General features: G+C 41.8%; 1 protein-coding gene across 2 annotated transcripts in view; it reads left to right on the top strand.

Annotated features, from left to right (window-relative positions):
• Positions 1-21869, top strand: part of marchf8 (membrane-associated ring finger (C3HC4) 8) — a 162155-nt gene that overhangs the window by 95110 nt on the left and 45176 nt on the right. For both annotated transcript variants that reach the window (XM_084075781.1, XM_084075782.1), the window contains one exon: positions 19171-19221. In XM_084075781.1, the coding sequence (XP_083931907.1) occupies positions 19171-19221 (51 nt within the window). The remainder of the gene's footprint in view (positions 1-19170; positions 19222-21869) is intronic.

Raw genomic sequence — 21869 nt, 5'->3', positions numbered from 1 at the left:
TTGCTGGCATGCTGCGAACTGGAGTTATAGCTGTTTAAAGCCCGTGCTCAAACGGACATCCGGGCTCAAACGGACAAACGGACATCCGGGCTCAAACGGACAAACGGACATACGGACGGACATAGTCAAGAGTAGAGCGGCTGGCACCGCTAAAAAAAATCGTTGAACCAATAAACAAAAAGAAATCCTCATATTTGCAAGAACAGAACCATCCAATGAATGGATAAGTAATGGAGTGGATGTTGAAGCACAGCCAGGGCACACTGGCAACACCACTGCTGTGAAACTCAGCATGGGGTTCAGTGCCAGCTAAATACACTCCTCTTAAAATTGCCTTATTTCCTGTAATTAATGTGCTGGTTGTGGTTATAGTTTAGTGGTAGTGTAGTTTAGTTTCCTAAATGCTATCTAACGTTAGCCCCACATCTACATAATCGATGGGTTAAATTTGTAGTCCTACACTAGCCATGTCGAGGACCAAACACTGATGGGGGAGGTCTCCGACTAGGACTGAAGAGTGATCTGCTTTCATGCCTGGAACAAGTTCACAGTGCATACTCGGACAGTCCAAAGGTTACCTGTACCATTGTAGATGGGGCAGCCATCATCCAGATGCTGAAACCAAGTTCAGTGAAAACCTTCAATGATTATGCCCATGTCATCTTCATTCCATATCTGACCAGAAAATTTTAAAGTGTGTCCAGGCTTGATCTGGTGTGGGACCGCTACTTGTCTGATTCTCTGAAATCTGCTACAAGAGCAAAGCGTGGGACTGGGATCCAGAGACGTGTGGTAGGTGATGCAGCCATTCCCAGGAACTGGCAAAACTTTCTTAGAGTTGACAGCAATAAGACTGAGTTGTTTGCCTTTCTCTCAAATGCTTTGCTCGGATCGTTACTGCAGGAGGACAAGCAGCTTGTCATCACTAGTGACATAGAAGTCCTTAGCAAGCCACCACTCCCAGATAGGTCTTCAATATCTCCTTGTACGCATGAGAAAGCCGATAGTCGCATGTTATTACACGTAGCCCATGCAGCAAGAAATGGCCATCATAAAATCATGATTCAAACAGTTGATACTGATGTTGTGGTGCTAGCTGTGGCAGTGGCTCAGACTCTACAACCAGAAAATGAGCTTTGGTTGGCTTTCGGAACTGGAAAGAGTTTCCGATACTTAGCAGCCCATGAAATTGCAGCAGGGCTAGGGCCTGAGAAAGCACGTGCACTCCCATTGTTCCATGCATTGACGGGTTGTGATACTGTGTCAAGCTTTGTTGGCCACGGGAAAAAGACTGCATGGGCTGTATGGGCTGTGCTTCCTGAGCTTACACATGCTCTGTTGAAAGTTTCCTCAGCCCCAACTGAGATACCTCAAGAGGTAATGGCCACAATTGAGAGGTTTGTTATTCTTCTCTATGACCGAACCAGCACATGTACAGAAATAAATAAGGCAAGGAGGAAGTTGTTTGCAAAGAAGCACAACCCAGAATCAATCCCACCGACCAAGGCTGCCCTGGAAGAGCATGTCAAAAGAGCTGTACTCCAAGGAAGCCACGTGTGGGGTCAGGTGCTGGTGTCAACACCAGAACTACCTTCACCGTGCAAATGGGGTTGGTCAAAGACATCAGAGGGAGACTATGAGCCCTTCTGGACATGCCTACCAGATGCAGGCAAGTCAAGTCATGAACTTGTCTCTTGTCAATGTAAGAAGGGTTGTGTTGGGAAGTGCAAGTGCAAAAAAGCTCAGTTAGAGTACACTGCCCTCTGTTTCTGTGAAGGCGAGTGTGAATAGTCTTCCTTGTGAATGGTTAGACCCAAGGTGTGGCCTCACTTATTGTAAGATATAACAAATCAGCTTAGAAATTCTACAGTTATTCAAATTCTGCAGAAAAAATGTATAATTTGACACAGAGATCATCCATATCTAACCAGGCTGGAAAAAATGGCGGCCATTTTGAATTGTTGATGAATTATCCCAAAAATACATTACTAAGCACATGTGGTCAATTAATTCAACACATTTTGTCTACAGTGTCATATTATATCCATCACTCATTAGAAAACAGTTGTTTCTGGCGTCCATTTTGAAAAATGGCTGCCATGGGCGCCATGTTGAAAATTCTCGATGGCTCCATCTCCAGTTATTTTTGTAATGCCTTTGGCTATATGTGTACCAAATTTCATGCTTGTATCACAAACTGAACGATTCTTATACATTTTATAGCTAAACAGCTGGACTAATATAGACATTAAAGTACTTTGATTTTACCTCCTCTCCTCTAGTCCTTTTATTGAGTGCTCGGAGCTTTTCTCTTTTTTTGTGGCGTTGACTGTTCATATAGTGTTTGTTGCACAGTGTTTGCATTGATAGAACTTTTGGTAGCCGTGGTTCTCAACCTGTGGGCGCGGGCCGCCTGTTGGGTCCGTGAGGGTATTGTAAGTGGGCGTAAGTAAAACCTTGAAACCTTGTGCATTGGTGGAACGAGTGGTGATGATGACAGTCTTCTCATGAAACTGAGTAAACAGGACGAGGTTTATCTCAGCAAAAAAAAGAACCACACGCTCCCACGGAGTACGGTTGCAGGCTGGGGAAGTTGTGTGTGTGTGTGTGAGTGCGTGTGTGCGTGTCATAAAACCACATCACACCGCGATAGCCTGTAAAATAACTGGGGGAGTGAAAGGCAGGAAGAACTGGAGTGCACGCAGGCCAGTGTGTGCAAAATGTGTAACGCACGTTATGTGTGTGTGTGTGTGTGTGTGTGTGTGTGTGTGTGTGTCTTCTCATCAGCAGGATGTGAGCTTGCGGTCGGGCCTTCCTCTAGCCCAGCCCGTCTCTCAGTCTCTCATCTCTCCTCCTCATCATCACACTCATAGCGTACAGTAATTGCGTCAGTATGTCCGTACACAGGACACAGTCAGAGAAAAGAGTGAGCTGGCAGTGTTTGGCAGTAATTACCAAAAGAGTAATATTAATATTACATATTACTGATCCAAGTAACGCTGAAATTAACGCAATTAGTTTTTTGACTGGGATAAGGCTGTCTCTCTCTTCTCTGTATGGTTTGTCTATGAGGCGTCCGTCCGTCCGTCCGCCTGTCCGTCCGTCCGCTGTGTAGAGCGGTGGTTCTCAAACTTGTTCACGTCAAGGACCCCCAAATTGACACTTATTACTTACCAATGACGTAGAGGAGCCCAGTGTGAAACGCCATAGCAGGAAGTTGTCACAAACATTAACAGATCTACAAGCTACCAACACGTTGTTAGCCTGTAGATCTGTTCTCTTTGAGTACGTGCCCATGGCGCAAAGTTGTGACGTATACGTGCAGGTCTGGGGCAGGTCCGCGCTCCTTAACGATGAGGAGGATAGCGAATAATGAGGGAGAATACAGGCACACTTTAAACACTGGGAGGTATTGTCATTATTTAGAGTTTGTGTCAGTCAAAGACACACATATTGTTGTCCATTGTGAACGTTGTGCGGGCAGGCAGCACATCTCTTTCAACCGTGTAGTACATCGGTTCTCAATGTGGGGTCCCCCAGGGGTCCTTGGGGGGATACCAGGGGGTCCCCATAGCTTCACAATCATTTGAACCACTTTAACCATAATTTACACTTTGGCTATTCAAAAAAAGCAGATCTAAAGCTCATAGTGCGGCACGAGTGCAGCTGAAAAATCTTGAAAATGTGTGAACATCTTTGAATATATACTGTATATATTTTGAAGTGAATATTTGTAACTCAAAATATTTTGAGATGGGGGTCCGCGGCCAAATTCATATCATTTTGGGGGTCCTTGACATGAAGAAGTTTGAGAACCACTGGTGTAGTAACCAAGTATTGAACATCTAATTTGTTGAAGCATCTGTAAGGTTTGAGAGGCCGTGTGCAGCTGCGCTGCTTGGTTACGTTTAGTCTCCTCCTGTAAGGATCATTATTGTTCCAATATGGAATATGCAGAAAAATCTGTGAAAAAGAGATAGGAGAGGCTGTTGATTATTGTGTTATATACAGTAGTCTATTTTAATGTGTGCTGTGTGTGCAGTTACGCAGTTACGCTGATTGGTAATTATTCTTCAACTAAATTGGGTTCTGTTCTAAAAGTAGCTGGCTAGACAGATGGTATCGCACATCACTTTTTCAGGTGGGTAGGGTAGGTCTATATGTAGTATAATATGTAATGCAAGGTATTACTCTTCCCGAGTGAGGTGCCCAACACTGGTGGCTGGCTGTCGTAGGTTGGACTGTGTTTGCGGAAATACTGGCCTTAACCTTTTAAAGGGATATTTCACTTTTAAAAATAAATTGGGTCATTGTATCGTCTACTCAGGCTTCTGTCAGCCCCCCCAGACAGTTTTTAAGTTGCTCGATTGTAACTTCAAACTCCATTTAAACCATGATAGATTCATCGAAAACACCCGTCCTTGGTTCTGGTGACTCATACTGGCCTCCTAATACGTGAGGGGGCCGGTGTTTTTTCGATTACTTTTTTCATTTTCTCATTTTTTTAATTTACTGTATTAATTTAATTTCATTTTCCAAAGAAATTATAAAAAATAAATGAAAAAGTAATTGAAAAAACACAGTCTCCTCACGTATTAGAAGGACAATATCAGTCACCAGAACCAAGGACGGGTGTTTCCGATGCATCTAACATGGTTAAAGTTTGAAGTTACAATGGGTTTGTATAGGAAGGGGGCTCGTCTGATAAAATTAATATCAAAAATCTAAATACTGAATCAAGCAACTTAAAAACGGCCCGGGGTGCTCCCAAAAGCCTGAGTAGACGATAAAATTACCAAAAATGATTTTGAAAGTGAAAAACCCTTTATAATTAGTTGACTGGGGTCCCCCAGGGCTCTATACTAGGTTGCTATTTTTGGTGAATGTTTTGCCCCGGAGCATGCTTTATTAAGGTGGTATAATGGTATATTAAGGACCACAAATGGAAACACGTATTTGGTTTTATTGTGTTTTTTTTATCCTTGATGTGTTGTCTCAGTGAAACCATGCACATCTCTTTTTTTAACATCCAAATAAATCCAACCAAGCAAGAACTAAGCACTAGAAAACAAGAGAGAGGTGTGTGTGTGTGTGTGTGTGTGTGTGTGTGTGTGTGTGTGTGTGTGTGTGTGTGTGTGTGTGTGTGTGTGTGTGTGTGTGTGTGTGTGTGTGTGTGTGTGTGTGTGTGTGTGTGTGTGTGTGTGTGTGTGTGTGTGTGTGTGTGTGTGTGTGGGGGGGGGGGGGGGTTATCAAACAGATCCTTATTAGCTGCTGAATCTCTGGTTGTGCTCTTGACTTGAAGTCATTATTTCTGTGCATGACAACAAGTCAAGTCATAGATAACTAGTTCAGCACAATGTTTCCTAATGAACTACCTACGCACACACACACACGCACACACACACCAAGAGGTCATCTTAGCGGTGACATCGTACGACTTATAGGTTCTGTGGCTGCTAATAGGGGACTATTTTAAACCGCGTCACTGTCACTAAAGTCACACGCTGCAGTCCAGCAGTGTGACATGTCCGTCAAGAGTGGCCGTAGCTGAGTGGGTAGAGATTCGGCCTATTTGCAGTGGTGGAAAGTAACTAAGTGCATTTACTCAAGTCAAAAAAAGGAATTAAAAAAAATCCAAAAGGGTAGCACATCCACCTTTTTTATTGGCACACCAATAAAATGTTGGCTCTGAGGAAGGCTCATAGCCGAAACGCGTAAGCGTTCATTTTATTGGTGTGTCAATAAAAAAAGTTGAAATGTGAGTAATTTGTCCTCCATTTAATTGAAATTTTTGGATGTGCTACCATTTTGGATTTTTTTTAATTCCTTTTTTTGATATGTATACTGGACTTTGGGTCTGGCACTCCACTGAGAACCCATTGTTGATGCGCAACCTCTTTATCTTATGCATTTACTCAAGTACTGTACTTAAGTACAATTTTGAGGTACTTTTACTTTACTGGAGTATTTCCAATTTGCTATACTTTTACTTCTACTCCACTACATCTCAGAGGCAAATATTGTACTTTTACTCCACTGCAATTATTTGAAAACTTTAGTTACTAGTTGCTTTGTAGATTCTGATTATTATTACAAAACATACATTAACCACCTCAGCCCTATATACATTTCGGCCATTTGAAAATAGCCGATCTACACACTGGGGATCCCTGGAACGAAATGTTTTACAAATGTTTGGCAAAAAAAAGAAAGGAGCTTGTTTATCTGCTATTTTTGAATAGCCAAATAAATCTTAAAATGTCACAAATGATGCTTTCCCGGTCTTAAAGGGTTATCTCTGAGATTGTTCAAATGTACAAGGTCTCTCCATTTGCAAACCATGTTTGAGAAATTCTTATAAGTTTGAACATTGTCACCTATAATGACGTGGTCAAAATAGGGCCACCAGGTTCAAAGCAACTAAACGGGGGACAGCACGTCAAATTAAGACATGTTTTAAGTTGTCAACTGATATTAAAGCGTTTGTGAGAGGATGCACACTTGGCTTGTGTCTGAGCACCTGCTTTTAAATCTCGATTCCTCCAACCAATCTCACTTCCTGCTAATCTCGTCACCCAACCACATGTGGCATGTGGTTTGACATCGTACGTCATGTTGCTATAGCGACCAGGGCGGACTGAGGCCCGATTCCCACGAAGGCGATGTGAAGCGATAACGACAACGATGTTAACACCTCTCGTAAGCGAGACACATTGCCAGTTCAAACAGCTCATTTCCAGCACACCGGGCCAGAGTTTTCTTATTTATTTATTTTTACCCCTTTTTTTTGTTATACCAATGAATTCCTCCCACTGCTTGTACAATGCTGTTGAATCCTGCTGGCTCCACCCCCAGCCTGTGGGGGTACACATGTAGTGAGGGCACCGAGGGCAGAATTCTGTATCCCGCAGACATACACTCAGACACCTGCGTCCTGGTTTTGGCCAGGATTGTCCCGGTTTCAAGCTGGGTGTCCCGAGACGTGACAAATATCTCTAAAACATGTCCTGGTTTTCACTGCAGTAAAATGAATAACACTTATTTTCAGTGCTTACATAGATGTTTATCATGTTCTGTTGAAAGGTGGTCACTAGGCTAGGCTAATAATTGTCCCCCATCCTGCTGAAAACACAAAGAAACAAAGACAAACAACAATGAAATTGTTAATAGTAGTGAAAATGAATTGTTTTAATTCTTTAATCACGCATCTTCTCTTCTGGGGGTCCATGGCACGAAACATTTTCAGATGGGGGTCCGTGATCAAATAAATATCAATTGGCTCGAAAAAGTTTCAGAAGCACTGCTGTAGTGTCTCAACGACTCATTTGTTTTTGGTACTTGACATTTCATTGACGAGCGCCAACGTCATATTTTATTCTATTTTTAGAATATCCATTGTTTGATGTTCTGCTATTTTAATCATCAGCTCGTTAACCTTTGCACTGCCATAGCGTTTCTACGTGTCATCCTGTTTTGTATCTATTTTGCAGTGGTGGATAGTAACTAAGTACATTTACTCAAGTACTGTACTTAAGTACACTTTTCAGGAATTTTACTGTACTGGAGTGTTTCCAATTTTCAATACTTTTACTTCTACTCCACTGCATCTCAGAGAAAAATAATGTACTTTTACTCCACTACAATTACTGTATATGAAAATTTGAGTTACTAGTTATTTTGTAGATTTTGATTATTATTACAAAACATTTACCACTTCAGCCCTATATATTTTAAATAGCCGATCTACAAGCTCACAACGCGTCGCAATGTGATGCGTTGTGAGCTTGTAGATCTGCTATTTTCAAAGCATTTTTATACTTTTGGAAACTTGTGAAATGGGACATTCTGCAAAATGAGTACTTTTACTGTAAGTGCTTTAAGTATTTTAATGCAAAGGCTTTTGTACTTTCACTCAAGTAAATTTATATACTTTATTTGTAACAGAGTATTTCTACATTGTGGTATTGGTACTTTTACTTAAGTACAAAAGTCTGTGGTGTTGTTGTGAAATGAAACAGAACATTGCAGCGCATATAGCTGGTGACTTGATAAAAGCTACAGGACGTTTTCAGTGGCACATCATCCACATCAAATGGCACAACATGATGAGACGAGAGTTTGGAGCGCAGCCCCTGAGCCAGTCACCCCAGATAAACTGTATTTCTGTAGTTTTTGCACGTACATGCACAGTTGCACACATAATTTAGTTATTTGGAGAGAGGATAAACTGTGCGAGGACTTGGGAGTCAACAGGAGAGGAGAAATGTGTGTAGTGTGCAGATGCGAGTAGAACACATATTGCATCATTATCTGAACACAGTGACGTCAACAAGCTGCTGACTGAACCCGAGTGTTTTTATTCACCTGTTTCCTAGGCTGTGTGTTTTTCACTTCCTGTCGATTTCATTGGATATCATTGGTCATCTGACCAGTTTCATTGGATTTCGTTGGATCAAATCGACAGGAAGTGGAAAACACACAGCCTAGGAAACAGTTGAATAACAATAATAGGCTCTATGCACAGCAGCCATTTTGGAGAGAGAGGTGTTACCAATGATACTAATAAAGGCTCTATCATTCTGGTTCCAAACAGAGTCAGGGTGCTGATATTGTGCATGTTGGCTCACTGGAAACACTGCTACACCAGTGGGTTTCAAAGTGTGGTTCAGGCATGTTCCTTGAGGGGGTTCCAAATGGACCCTTAAAAGGTGTGTACGCTCTCAGAGTTATGGGGGTCCTTGAAATTAAACGGTTTGAGAACCGCTGTGCTACATGCAATGGAACAAAGCCTTCATTAGTGTCATTGGTAAAACCTGTGAAGGAAGTGGCCCAATTTATTTCCAATATGGCTGCTGTGCATACATAGAGCCTATTGAAATGACAGAGAGAGACGAATGGCTGAGCCAGGCAGAACAGGATAGATGACTGAATATGCATTTATCATCAGTCAATTTATGAATTTATATACTGTAATGTAGGTCATTGGTTCTAAAAGTGGGGTCGTGGAAGGAACGCGGAGGGTTCATCACTTTTCTAGTTGTTGAAGCGTCGCTGCATTTCTGTTCACAGAAGGTGATTGTTTTCTGTGAGCCTCAAAAGCATCATGGCAGGCAGACCATTTCAGAAAGGGCTCTTAACCCTTTAAGACCAGGAACGCCTCTGTGTCATTTTTATTTGTGGCTATTTTGGCATTTACTTTGGCTATTCAAAAAATAGCAGATATACAAGCTCATAGCGCGGCACCGAGTGCCATGCTATGAGCTTGTATATCTGCTATTTTTTGAAAAATAAATTGTGAACATGTTTGCAAATCTTAGAATACATATATATATTCATTTTTAACTCAAATATTTGCTTCTGGAGGTCCCTGGAACAACACATTTTGAGATGGGGGTCCGTGGAAAAATACATAACATTTTGGGTGGTCCTTGACATGAAGAAAGTTTGAGAACCACTGATATTATAGCAACGTAAGTTTTTTAAAACTGTTAGGATTTATTAGACATTTGTAGAATCCCCCAAAAGCAAAGATTTGAGTTAAACATTTTCGCTTTAAAAAGCATATTCAAAGATATGCACAAATTGTCATGATTTTTCAAAAGAAATTGCAGATCTACAAGCTCGTAGCGCGGCACTCGGTGCCGCGCTACGAGCTTGTAGATCTGCTTTTTTTGAATAGCCAAAGAAATCTAAAAGGACACACAGACGCATTCCCGGATTGAAGGGGTTAAAAAACGATTTGACCCCCTGCCAGTTTCTCTTCACAACATTGTCCGGAATCAATTCTCACCGTGTCTGGGCTGTCCTTGGGTCGGGCTGTTCCCCGTCTCCAGGGTGATGCGTTCACACATCTAGGATGTTGGCCGTTGTCTAAAGCAAAGTGGTTCTCAAATGTTTTCATGTTCAAGGACCCTCAGATTGATATTTATTTTGGCCGTGGACCCCTGTCTGAAAATGTTTCGTGCCAGGGACCCGCAGAAGAGAAGATTTGTGTTTTCAATTTATTTAAAAAAATTGCAGATGTACAACCTCGAGCTGCGAGCTTGTTCATTTGCTATTTTTTGAATAGCCAACGTAGGATAATATCTCAAATTTATTTAGTGCTTTTCTGAGTGCCCAAAGACGTAGTATGAATGGACAAAGTGGTTAAAATGATTGTGACGATGTATTAACAAATGTTCCTAGGGTCCGCCTGAAATCCTCCCAAGGACCCCTGGGGGTCCCCGGACCCCACTTTGAGAACCACTGGTCTAAAGCTGTGCTAGAGGTCAACGAGGAGACTATTTTTGGAATATACATTTCTAATCGACGGAGCAACGGAGCGATGCATCGGATCAATATTTAGAGTTACCACTGACAAAGTGTCATTGTGCCTGAACCCATTCAATACGTGAACGCATCTGTGTCACTTTAGATTTCTTTGGCTGTTCAAAAATAGCAGATCTACAAGCTTGTAGATCTGCTATTTTTTTTAAATCGTGAAATATTATGCAAATCTTTGAATATTATATTCTACAAATGTCTTCTAAATCCCAACAGTTTTTTGAAAAGACTTATGTTGCTATATCAGTGGTGCTCCAACTTTTCCATGTCAAGGACCCCCAAAATGATATGTATTTGTCCACGGACCCCCATCTCAAAATATGTTGTTACAGGGGCCCTTCAGAGGCATCGATCGGAGTTAAAGATGTTCGCTTTAAAACATACTGTATTATTTATATTCAAAGATTTGCGCACATTTTCACGATTTTTCAAAAATAGCAGATCTACAAGCTCATAGCGCGGCACCGAGTGCTGCGTTATGAGGTTGTATATCTGCTATTTTTGAATAGCCAAAGAAATCTAAAATGACACAGATGCGTTCCCGGTCTTAAAGGGTTAAAGCCCTACGTTCAAACTTTTTTTGGGGTGAATAAAATGTTATTTTGTCCAATTGACTGAATATTTTATTAACGAGTTAGCAGTACACAAAGTACTATCAAAAGTTATGCTAAAAGGATAACACAAAAAAAAGCATTGGGGCTTGTTTAGTGATTGTGCCGCTATGTTAACTAATTTCGCTGGGGACCCCCTGGTACTCCCTCAAGGACCACTGGTGGTCCCTGGACCACTGGTTGAAAACCACTGGTATAGAACATGGACGTTACAGAGTGCAGATTTCACCTCGTAATAACGGAGATGGCAGAACTGGAGTGCAGCTCAATGATTGGCTCTGAAGCAGCGTGCAGGCGTAAGAAATAGAACCGGGGTCTATTTACGGTGGAGTGGAGACGCGCGATTGGCTGTGAAGTGTGAAGCCACGGCGAGCACTTCAAACGGTTAATTGAGTCTCTCTGCAGAGTGTCTGAAGGGGCCAGATGGGTCGGCCGTTTGTGTCGGATATAGCGGCGAGCCGAGGCTCTGTTTGTGTAACGTGAACATGAAGCACTCTGAGGTAACAGTACTAGTGTGTCTGGGTCCTGGTTGACCGCTTCAACGCCATATGGTTGACCGGAGTCCCTCAGGTCTCTATCTTTTCAGCTTTCTGTTATTGCGGGGAAGGCTTTCGCTGAAAATAGCCAACACATTCTCACAGATAGTCGTCAGTCATTGCCGCTCTGTCGTTTTCACTCCCTAATGCATCATTATAAAAGGAATCGAGGAATATGACACTTGCCTCGGTGGCTTACCTGGTAGCATCACTTGACTAGTATCCACAACCTCCCGTGATCGAATCCCACTGTGGGTACGATTCTTTTTTTCTCTCTCTGCATAGTTTTTGTGGGTCTAGGGTTAGGCTTAGGTTTAGGCATACTTTTGTGAGGTTAGGATTAAGTTATTAATGTGACGCTTTGGGAGTGAGAACGGGTTGTAACAGCAGATCGACAAGCTCACAACGTGCCGCGCTGCGACGCTTTGTGAGCTTGTCGATCTGCTGTTTTCCTGCGAAAGCCTTCCCCACAATAACAGAAAACTGCGGTTTGAGTGGTTAAGCAGTGGTTTTCAAAGTGGGAAGGGATCCGTCAAGGGGTTCCAGGGGATCCCCAGCAAAATAAGTTAAACTTAATATAGCATCACTTAATCCTACTTTATATCTACAAGCTCACAATGCGTCATGATGCATTTCTAAATTGAATGATTTAGATGGGGGTCCGTGGCCAAATATAAATACATGTGGGGGTACTTGACATGAAAAAGTTCAAGAACCACTGCGGTTAAGCCATGATTTATACTTGGTTGTATGCCGGTGGCGCGCACCGAAAATAGCCAATTCTACAAGACCACAATGCGTCGCAGCCACGGCACGTTGTGATCTGCTATTTTCGGTGCACCAGTAAGTATAAATCCTGCCTTTACGGTTCATGAATCCAGCATATTGCCTGTCAGTTTTGTAACATCCATTCAATTTTATTTGTCTTTTCTTTTACGACAAAGAAGCGGAGAGCGGGAAAAGCGCTAGCTCTGCAATACAGTTATTATGTTTTTTATTTGGAACCTTGACCTGTTGCACAGATATCCCATTTGTTGCTCATTTAGTGTGTGTGTGCGTGTGTGTGTGCTTGTGTGGTGTGAACAGATGGCGCTCGCTCCTCTGTCTCACTCACTTCAGATCTGATTCCAGTGGTGGAAGAAGCACTCCCAGTTGTTAAGTAAAAGTAGCAATACCACAATGTAGAAATATTCTACTGTTGGAAGTAAAACAACATTTGGGATTTTACTTGTACGTGGACGTACAAAAGTATTGGCATCAAAATATACTTACAGTACCAAAAGGTAAAAGATATCATTATGCATTTCTACATTTGTCAACGTTTATTGGAGATAAGGCCTTGTTGTGAATTAATTCATTTACCATAGTAACCATATGTCTGTCCAGATGTTTCTCTATATTATCATTGTTTTCAGATCTGCATAATGCTACGTTTTCATGAGCTGTTGATAACGAGCAGCTCCTAATGAGGCTCTGTAAGCTCAAATAAAATTAATTGGTTAGCGGAGGAGTGGTCACTCTGATTAAATGACATGGAAGTCCATTTCCACCTCTAAATAAAATACATGAACTTACTTGTGCTATTAAACCCTATAGGCTACATTTTACATGTATTTCCTATATGACACGCCCAAAGTAGGAGTGCCAGGTTGAAAGTGATAAAAACAAATCACTGGCAAAATCAAAACACATTGGCTACATAATTAAAACGATGTCATAACCATAAATCGTCAAATAATGGCCGATATAGTGCCAGACCAATAAGTCATATTTTAAGATTTTTGGAAAAGAAGAAAGAATCTTCCTAAGTCATTTCCAGCCCATTTAGACCTGAGGCCGATTCTAAAACTGTCTTCTAAATCCTGACCTAAGTTTTATGAAAAACTTCAAATATTTATTCAAAAATTCAAACAAATGTGTGTTGCTATATACTGTACAAAGCAACAAGAACCCCAAAAGGGGTTTCCTGTCCTGAAAGGAGTTACAAATAGGGGTTCCCGCCCAAAATGGAATGGGCCAAAATTAAATTAGGCAAAATGCGCTTTTTCATATTTGTTCTGCGTTTATTTATATTATGCCTAACTCTACTCTCCTAACACTGCTGATTCACCCTGCATTATTGCCTATGTCCTCAGCCTCATCAGAATGCTTGTTAAATCACGATCTGCCAAAGTCATCTCTTTGACTTAGGCAATTATGCTATGAGGCTAACTATGTGGGATGGGCTCTACTTTGAATGCACAGAGAGCCCATCTGAGAGATGCTGCACCACACAGGCTAGTTCCTGCAGGCTTCTCTCCCCCCCAGACCACAGGCCACAGGCCTCACACAGGCTAGTTCCTGGGCACAGGTCGGGCTTCAGGCTGTGTGGATGTTATCAACTCCTGGGGTTTTGTTAACAGAGACCCAGAGAGACCCAGTGAAACCTGAACCCTCTCCTTGACAGAATAATGCATGAGGCCTGGAGAGGAAGACCTTTTTATAGTCCCTCCGTCACCATAAGAAGATGAAGGTGATGACTCCTCTCTTTAGCGACAGAGAGGGAGGGCGAGAGAGAGAGAGAGAGGACGTTAGATAATAACCCATAGAGACTAGAGAGGAGAGAGAAGCGCTGAGTCTGAGGAAGAGCCACGTGCAATGGTGGAAGTTGTTTTTTTTTAACCACTTAAACCCCACATGGTTGACGGAGTCCCTCAGAACTCTATACTAGTGTCTTTTCTGTTTTCTGTTATTGTGGGGAAAGCTTTGGCAGAGTTTTCGCAGAATTTTCAAAAATAGCAGATATACAAGCTCATAGCGCATAGCTCGGTGCCGCGCTATGAGCTTGTATATCTGCTATTTTTGTATAGCGCAACGTATAAAATATGGATAAAGTGGTTAAAATGATTGTGATGCTGTATTAACACATTTTGCTGGGGGACCCCCTGGAACCCACTTACTGTTGAAGAGTCTTTGTACACTAATTAGCTAAGTAGCAGATAAGAGGTTAATGGGGGTGTCTGAATGACTGGGACTGCAGCTTATGGAAAACTGTGTGTGTGTGTGTGTGTGTGTGTGTGTGTGTGTGTGTGTGTGTGTGTGTGTGTGTGTGTGTGTGTGAGTGTGAGTGTGTGTGGCCTACCACTTTTAGATTGGGTCAAAACAGCAGGTTGAGTTGCTTATTTAGTCACTTAAACCCTACACACTTCAGTTGACTGGAGTTCCCCAGGGCTCTGTACTAGATCCGCTCCTGTTTTCCCTCTACATCTCTTCACTGAAAATACTACCCTACAAATACCTAAGTATGCAAAGAATACAACTGATTAGGAAAAAAGGCTTTGTGTTTCAACTGGCCAGCCAAATGGGTTATCTGTAAATAAATGATATCTCACTGATTCATTGTGCATCTTTTTAACATGTTGTGGGGGTCCCTGCTTCATCTCACTATAATAGCCGAAAATAGCCGATCTACAAGCTCACAATGCGTCGCGATGTGGCGAATTGTGAACTTGTAGATCTGCTATTTTCCAAAGATTTTTATACATTTTATGTATTGAAAACTTGTGAAATGGGACATTCTGCATAATGAGTACTTTTACTTTTGTACTTTAAGTATATTTTGATACCAATACTTTTGTACTTACTCAAGTACATTTTCAATTCCGGACTTTTACGTGTAGCAGAGTATTTCTACATTGCAGTGTTGATACTTTTACTTTACTTAAAAAAATTGAGCACTTTTTACACCACTGGGCGTGTCTCAGATGTGCGCCGCACTGGTGATTGACAGCAATCAGTCAGAATTGACTGCTGTATGGGTAAAGCACACATTTTGATTACAAAAGTGCAACTGACATTTCAGATGGGGCCAAGTGACAGGAAGAGGCACGTAGATACCACTGAAGTGACACGCAGATGCCGTGGTTTAGTGACATGAACGCAGATAGCGTGGGTTTTTTCTGTGTATTGGACTGATAAGAGACTTCACCTGTGTGTGTGTGTGTGTGTGTGTGTGTGCGTGTGCGTGTGCGTGTGCGTGTGCGAGCGTGCGTAGATGGTCATAGAAACAGATCGATACATGATATCGTCACTGTCGGATGGAAACGGAACGGGGGTGTGTGTGTGTTAACATGTTACTGCAGATAAGAAACTGTTTCTGAGTTGTCAAGGTTCCACTGTTGTGTGTTTGTCCTGTGTGTGTGTGTGTGTGTGTGTGTGTGTGTGTGTGTGTGTGTGCGTGTGTGCGTGTGTGTGTGTGTGTGTGTGTGTGTGTGTGTGTGTGTTGGAATGAACAGATGAAGTAAGACAGATAGAGTTATGGAAAGTCTTGCCACATAGATCTAAGAGATACCAAGTGAACCAGTGAAGTAAAGACATGAACAGCATGTCCCATGAGTCAATACACTTTATGTACCTTATATCGTTGCTGTTTGCCAGAAACCTTGTATCTCCATATTTCAAATTTGTATGTTTTCTTTTATTTTATTAATGCTCTACTTAAATCGTCTATTTCAACGATTTTTGGAAAATTGCTAAAGTGAAAGTGGGGTAAGTCTAAATATAACCTTTGAAAAGTATTAGCAAGAGCTTGTGACTAAATAATTACTACATCGGATCAAATTGGAACACGGGTTGCTTTTTTTTACATTTCCTGGAAGGTAACTGTTTTGGACATAATGAGGTTTCCACCAGACAGCGACGAGTCATAATATTGCTGTGTGTGTGTGCGTGTGCGTGTGTGTGCGCGTGCGTGCGTGCAGTTCTCATGGTTCTCAGGTTTTCAAGATGAATTTGATCCATGTTTGGAGTGTGTGCTTCTGTCACTGTTCGATCCCAGAGAGAGGGAGAGAGACAGACAGACAGTTAAATGGGGTGTAACCAAGGGGCTAGCATCTGGCTTGTACATTGAGGCTATATAGGAAGTGTGACAGTTCATATGAATGGCCCGTAGTCTCGCTGTTTCACCCCTGCTGGTTGCAGAAGCAAATAGGCTCTATTCAAGCGGACGGGGTTTTTTTTTTTGCCGAACTTTACGCTTGATTTTATTACCTTAATAAACATTGTCATAAATAGCTACATGCTTCCAGTCGCTAGTTTAAAGTCTTCTTTCAATCAATCACATATATTTCTAGGGTTTCTACTGGTTCTACCGAGTGAAGACTTGCCCTCGCTGCGGTTTCAGCCAATAGCATTAATTTCCGTTTGCATTTCGGACTGGATATCAACCGGATATACAGTAGAAAGATGGAGGACTTGAAATCGCTGTAAAAAAAGGCTTCATTTACAGTCTGTAGAAACCAATGCGGGCGTGATGCTGTCTATATGTTTTTCACGGTCTAAGGGTATAACTGGGTTGTGAAGCTGCCAGACAACATCCTTGGGAGATGAAGGGTTTCCATGGTGATGACACCTCTCTGAGTGACCTAACTGTAACATTTTCATGTCTCCCACATTCAGGGCGAGAGATGAGGGGATATGGAAGAAGTAGTCTGATTTTTTTTCTTATTTAAACGCTTGAACCCAAGCGGGCCTATTCCCGGGGGAACATTCCACAAAAATAGCAGATCTACAAGCTCAAAAAGCATCGCACCGCAACACGTTTTTAGCTTGTAGATCTGCTATTTATGGCAAAGATATCTGGTGTAGGCGTTAAAAAAAAAATCGGTACAGTTGCAAATCAGGTCCATTTCACTATAAGAGGTGAGGGTTTAAGTGGTTAACTCTTTGACTGCCAGGATTGAATTCATTAATTAATTAATCCGTCTCCGGTCCCATCGCCAGCGAAAACAGCGATTTTACTGTACCTTTTGAAAAATCATAGAGAATCCGTTTTTCTTAGTGGGGGGGAGGGGGGGGGGGGGGGCAGTCAAAGAGTTAACCACTTAAACCCTCACCTCTTATAGTGAAATGGACTCTGTTATAAGGAGAAGTCCTAATTAAACATTTTACCTGTGTAAAAGGTACAAGAGTATACTGGCATCAAGTACTGGCATGCGTGCATGCGCACACACACACGCGCACGTGCACACATGTCAAACACTATTCCAGAAGTGTTACTTCCCCTCCCCCGTGAGGACCTATTGTCCTTCACGGCCCCCGAGCGCCGTCAGACTTTGTGTGAACCCAGCAGGATGTAATTATGATTGATGGCTCATTAATGTGTGAAAGCACAGCTTTAATAACCACAGTGGACACATTCTGCATAACACAGTGGTTCTCAAACCTTTGCCTGCCAAGGACCCACACATTGATGTATGTATGTGACCGCGGACCCCCACCTGAAAATATGTTGTGCCAGGGACCCCCAGAAGCAAAGATTTGAGTTAAAAATGTTCGCCTTAAAAAGAAAAAAAAAATGTAAAGATTTGCACACATTTGCAAGATTTTTCAAAAAAATAGCAGATATACAAGCTCATAGCGCGGCACTCGGTGCCGCGCTATGAGCTTGTATATCTGCTATTTTTTAATAGCCAAAGTATAAAATATGGATAATGTGGTTAAAATTATTGTGACGCTTTATTAACACATTTTGCTGGGGACCCCTGAGGGTCCCCGAACCCCAATTTGAGAACCAATGGGTTAACTAACACACACACACACACACACACACCCCGGCCTGGTGCAAGCAAACACACACACAGCGGAACTCTTACATCACTGCTGTTTGAAAGAAGCACTGTGTGTGTGTTTTGGTAGCCTTGTTGTGTTGTAACTGTTCTGTTCTGTTCTGTTCTGGACTGATGACGCAGACTTTAAGAGTAATGAGTTACTAGTTCCTTATTACTCGGTTAAATAAGGCCAGAGGCAGATTCTACACGTGCCTTCTAAATCAGTAGATCTCACACGAAAAAAAATCTAAAATGATAAAAAATGCAGATTTACAAGCGTGGCACAAAGTGACACGCTTGTATATCAGCTATTTTTTCACACAACGCAATAATACAAAATGACACAGACGCTTTCACGGTTTTAATGGGTTAAAAAGTAATAATATTACATATTACTTTGTATCAAAAGTACATTACAAGTCATATTACTCTATTACTTTTGCTACCCAATCATTTAGCAAGAGGTTCACACGCTTAAAAAGAACCAATCTAAAATCTAAGAATGTGTTGCGTCGTAACACATTGAGAGATTATCGATCTGTTCGAATTACATTAATTGTAATTAGTAACTCAGCATTACTTGCATTAGTCATTTTTATATTAAGAATGGTTTTGGCCATTGTAATACATTACACTATTACTGGGTAAAGTTATAATATTACAGTCTTGTCTTTGTCGGCTAGAAACCTCATATGTCCAAAACAGTTACTTTTCAGGATCCAAAAAAAAAATTGGCAAAAGTAGCAGATGTGCAAGGTTTCGATCTTGCAGATCTACTACTATTGATGCTTTTGTGTGACGCTCTATAGTATGATCACGAAGGGCGTTAATTTACGAAAAAACACAAAAAGTTAAAATATGGAGATAAGAAGTTTCAGCCCGACAGCATCGATGTATTACTTATAGTAACTAGTTATGCTGCCCAACACTGGCTGTTGAGGCAGTGAAGCGTCAGTGGATCATATGTTTTTGTTTCACCAAATGGACCCTTACATCCAGGTATCAAACTGGGGGGGGGGTCCTTGACATGAAAATAGGTTGAGAATCGCTGAACTAATACATGTATAGATCCCAGTCTCTAACGTGTGTCTGCCTTTGTGCTTTGTCTTCCAGAATGAGAAGCCCCTGGGTCACTCTGCCAGCAGGTCCAGCAATATCTCCAAGGTAAGAGGGACAACATGCCGTCCCTGTCCTGGATGACTGATGAGAGAGAGAGAGAGAGAGGGGGAGGGGAAGGGGGGGGGGGGGTACAGGACAGGTTTTAACCCATTAACACTCGCGTGACTAAGCAATCAATGGGACCGATTTTGAGAATTGAAAGTGGCTTAACTTCTCTCAGGAAGCTCTGAGAGAGTTCCCCTTTCATGACTTTTCCTAAATATATGTTTCAAACCATCTCCGTTTTTTTTTTTTTTTTTAACTCATTATAAATATGAAATACATACCATGTATCCCATCCCAGCCGTTTTATTTCGGCTAAATTGATCGCTCTCCCCCTCTCTCCCCCTCCCTAGAGCACTTTACACCTCGAGACCCCCCACAGAGCGGCCCGCAGCGCACCAGAGAACTGATGCGCTGCGGGTCTATGTTGCCATGTCTGCTTATTATAAGCGACTTTGGGCTTGTTTTTCACGTCTTTCTATTATTATTATTATTATTATTACCCATATAATTACATTATAATGGTAATAATGTTCTACTCCACTACACCTCAGAGGCAAATCTTGTACTTTTACTCCACTACAATTATTTGAAAACTTTAGTTACTATACTCTTTTTCGAATTCAGTCATTGTAAAGTCACTTTATAAACAAGGTCGGCTATAGTAACTTTAGTTACTAGTTAGTTTGCAGATATAAATAAAATATATAAAGCAGTCAATAATAAAACCAATCACATCACTTTATAAACAAGCACTGAAAATAACGAATGAAAAAACGATTAATGTACTTTATTTAATAAGACAAAAAAACTGAAAAACAGTACATGGAAGTAGTTTGTAGATCAGATATTTAGCGCAGGAGTAGAGCATGAATGAGCATATTTGTGGAACATAGCGATGTGTTCACTTGTTACGCTGAGAGGAGAGGAACAGAGAGGGACAGAGAGGAGACGTTTCTGTCAGCGTGGACAGCTGATAGAATGAGAGCTTTACGCTCAGACAATTATGTGAATATTATATAATATAATATAGGTTTGTCAAGAGATATCCATGTGTTTTGGACAATGGAGATAGTCACGTAATTAGACCGTGGCTTCAGCGTTCATATAGGCTCCATGTTTCACGTTAGTGAGTTCTCTCTAACGCTCTGGAAGACCCCTCGCTCTGCGCTTGTACAAGGAATTCCACTGCCCTGCCAGCGCTCAAGTGTAGTGAAAATAAACTAAACCATTTCACTACTCACCGAAGCAAAGGCTGTTTTGTGTTGTTGAAAGTTTATTCTCGGAGGTGGGAAGCCTCTCAGCACCCCACCTACTCTGTAAAATACACTTTTTGGGCAGAAAATAAAATATGTCAGCGAGACGGAAATTTATTTTATTTACTCCACAGTGCCCTCTACAGATCTGGAGTATTTGACTTACCATTAACCAAAATCTGTAGAGGGCACTGTGGAGTAAATACAAATAATTTCCGTCTCGCTGACATATTTTATTTTCTGCCCATAAAGTGTATTTTACAGAGGGTGCTGAGAGGCTTCCCACCTCCGAGAATAAACTTTCAACAACACAAAACAGCCTTTGCTTCGGTGAGTAGCGAAATGGTTTAGTTTATTTTCACTACTCTTGAACGCTGGCAGGGCACTGGAATTCCTTGTACAAGCGCAGAGCGAGGGCTCTTCCAGAGCGTTAGAGAGAACTCACTAACGCTCTGAACCAGGGCTAAACGTCGGGTCTGTGTGATCAATGCACAACAACAACTCCTCCACGCCGCTTGCTCTCGGTCCCAGCATATCCACGGACTTATTATTGTAATAGGCTACATATTTTATTTCATGGCCTTGGAAATGGAATTGTATACTTTAGCTCTCATAACAATATCTACTGACAAACACACTGACACGCAAATATTGATTGATTAATGTACTGTATTAAATAAGACAAAAAAACAGAAAAACAGTACATGGAAGTAAAAATGAGATCCCCACATACACAAATCACAAATCATGATGACATATAGGAGACAGACAGAAATACACACTAGCCTACTGCTTCATGTCTCACTGTTTTCTCAGGGCAAAACGCACGCAGTAACATTTTCATAGACCTGCCTGCTTATTTCTCTCTCAAGATTTGGCAACCCATTTCAACTTTCACAGTGGCTTCAGCGTGCATATAGGCTCCATGTTTCCCTCAAGAGTTTAATGTGACGCTACAGATTGCACTGTTTTATACGCTTTTTTATAAACATTTTACAGAATCTGCAGTTACCATGACTACTAAATTATCTAACTATATAAATGCCGACCAACTTCCGCACCCTCGGTGTCCACACCCCACAGCTCTGTTATCGACTAAACAACGCACCGCCAGACCACATGTCGCCAACTGACTCGCCACGCCGGCCGCGCTGAATTTACGCCTCGCGTAGGGGACATCTCACTGCTCAATACACCTTTTCCACCGCGCAACATAATTAATTCTACTCACCAAATGTCGGACAAAACGGAAAGGGAGGCAGCTTCGTACCGTTTACCGTGCGCACGACCTCATCACCACAACAGCACGCAGCCGCTGCGGGGTTTTTTTCCTTTTTTTCCAAACTTTTTTTTTGGTCACCATTTTCTCCAGGCACCATTTCTGGTGTAACGTCG

Source organism: Gymnoscopelus microlampas (genome assembly GCF_963454915.1).
Source record: "Gymnoscopelus microlampas genome assembly, chromosome: 13".
Classification (NCBI taxonomy): Eukaryota; Metazoa; Chordata; class Actinopteri; order Myctophiformes; family Myctophidae; genus Gymnoscopelus; species Gymnoscopelus microlampas.
This window is presented reverse-complemented; position numbering and strand designations above follow the sequence as displayed.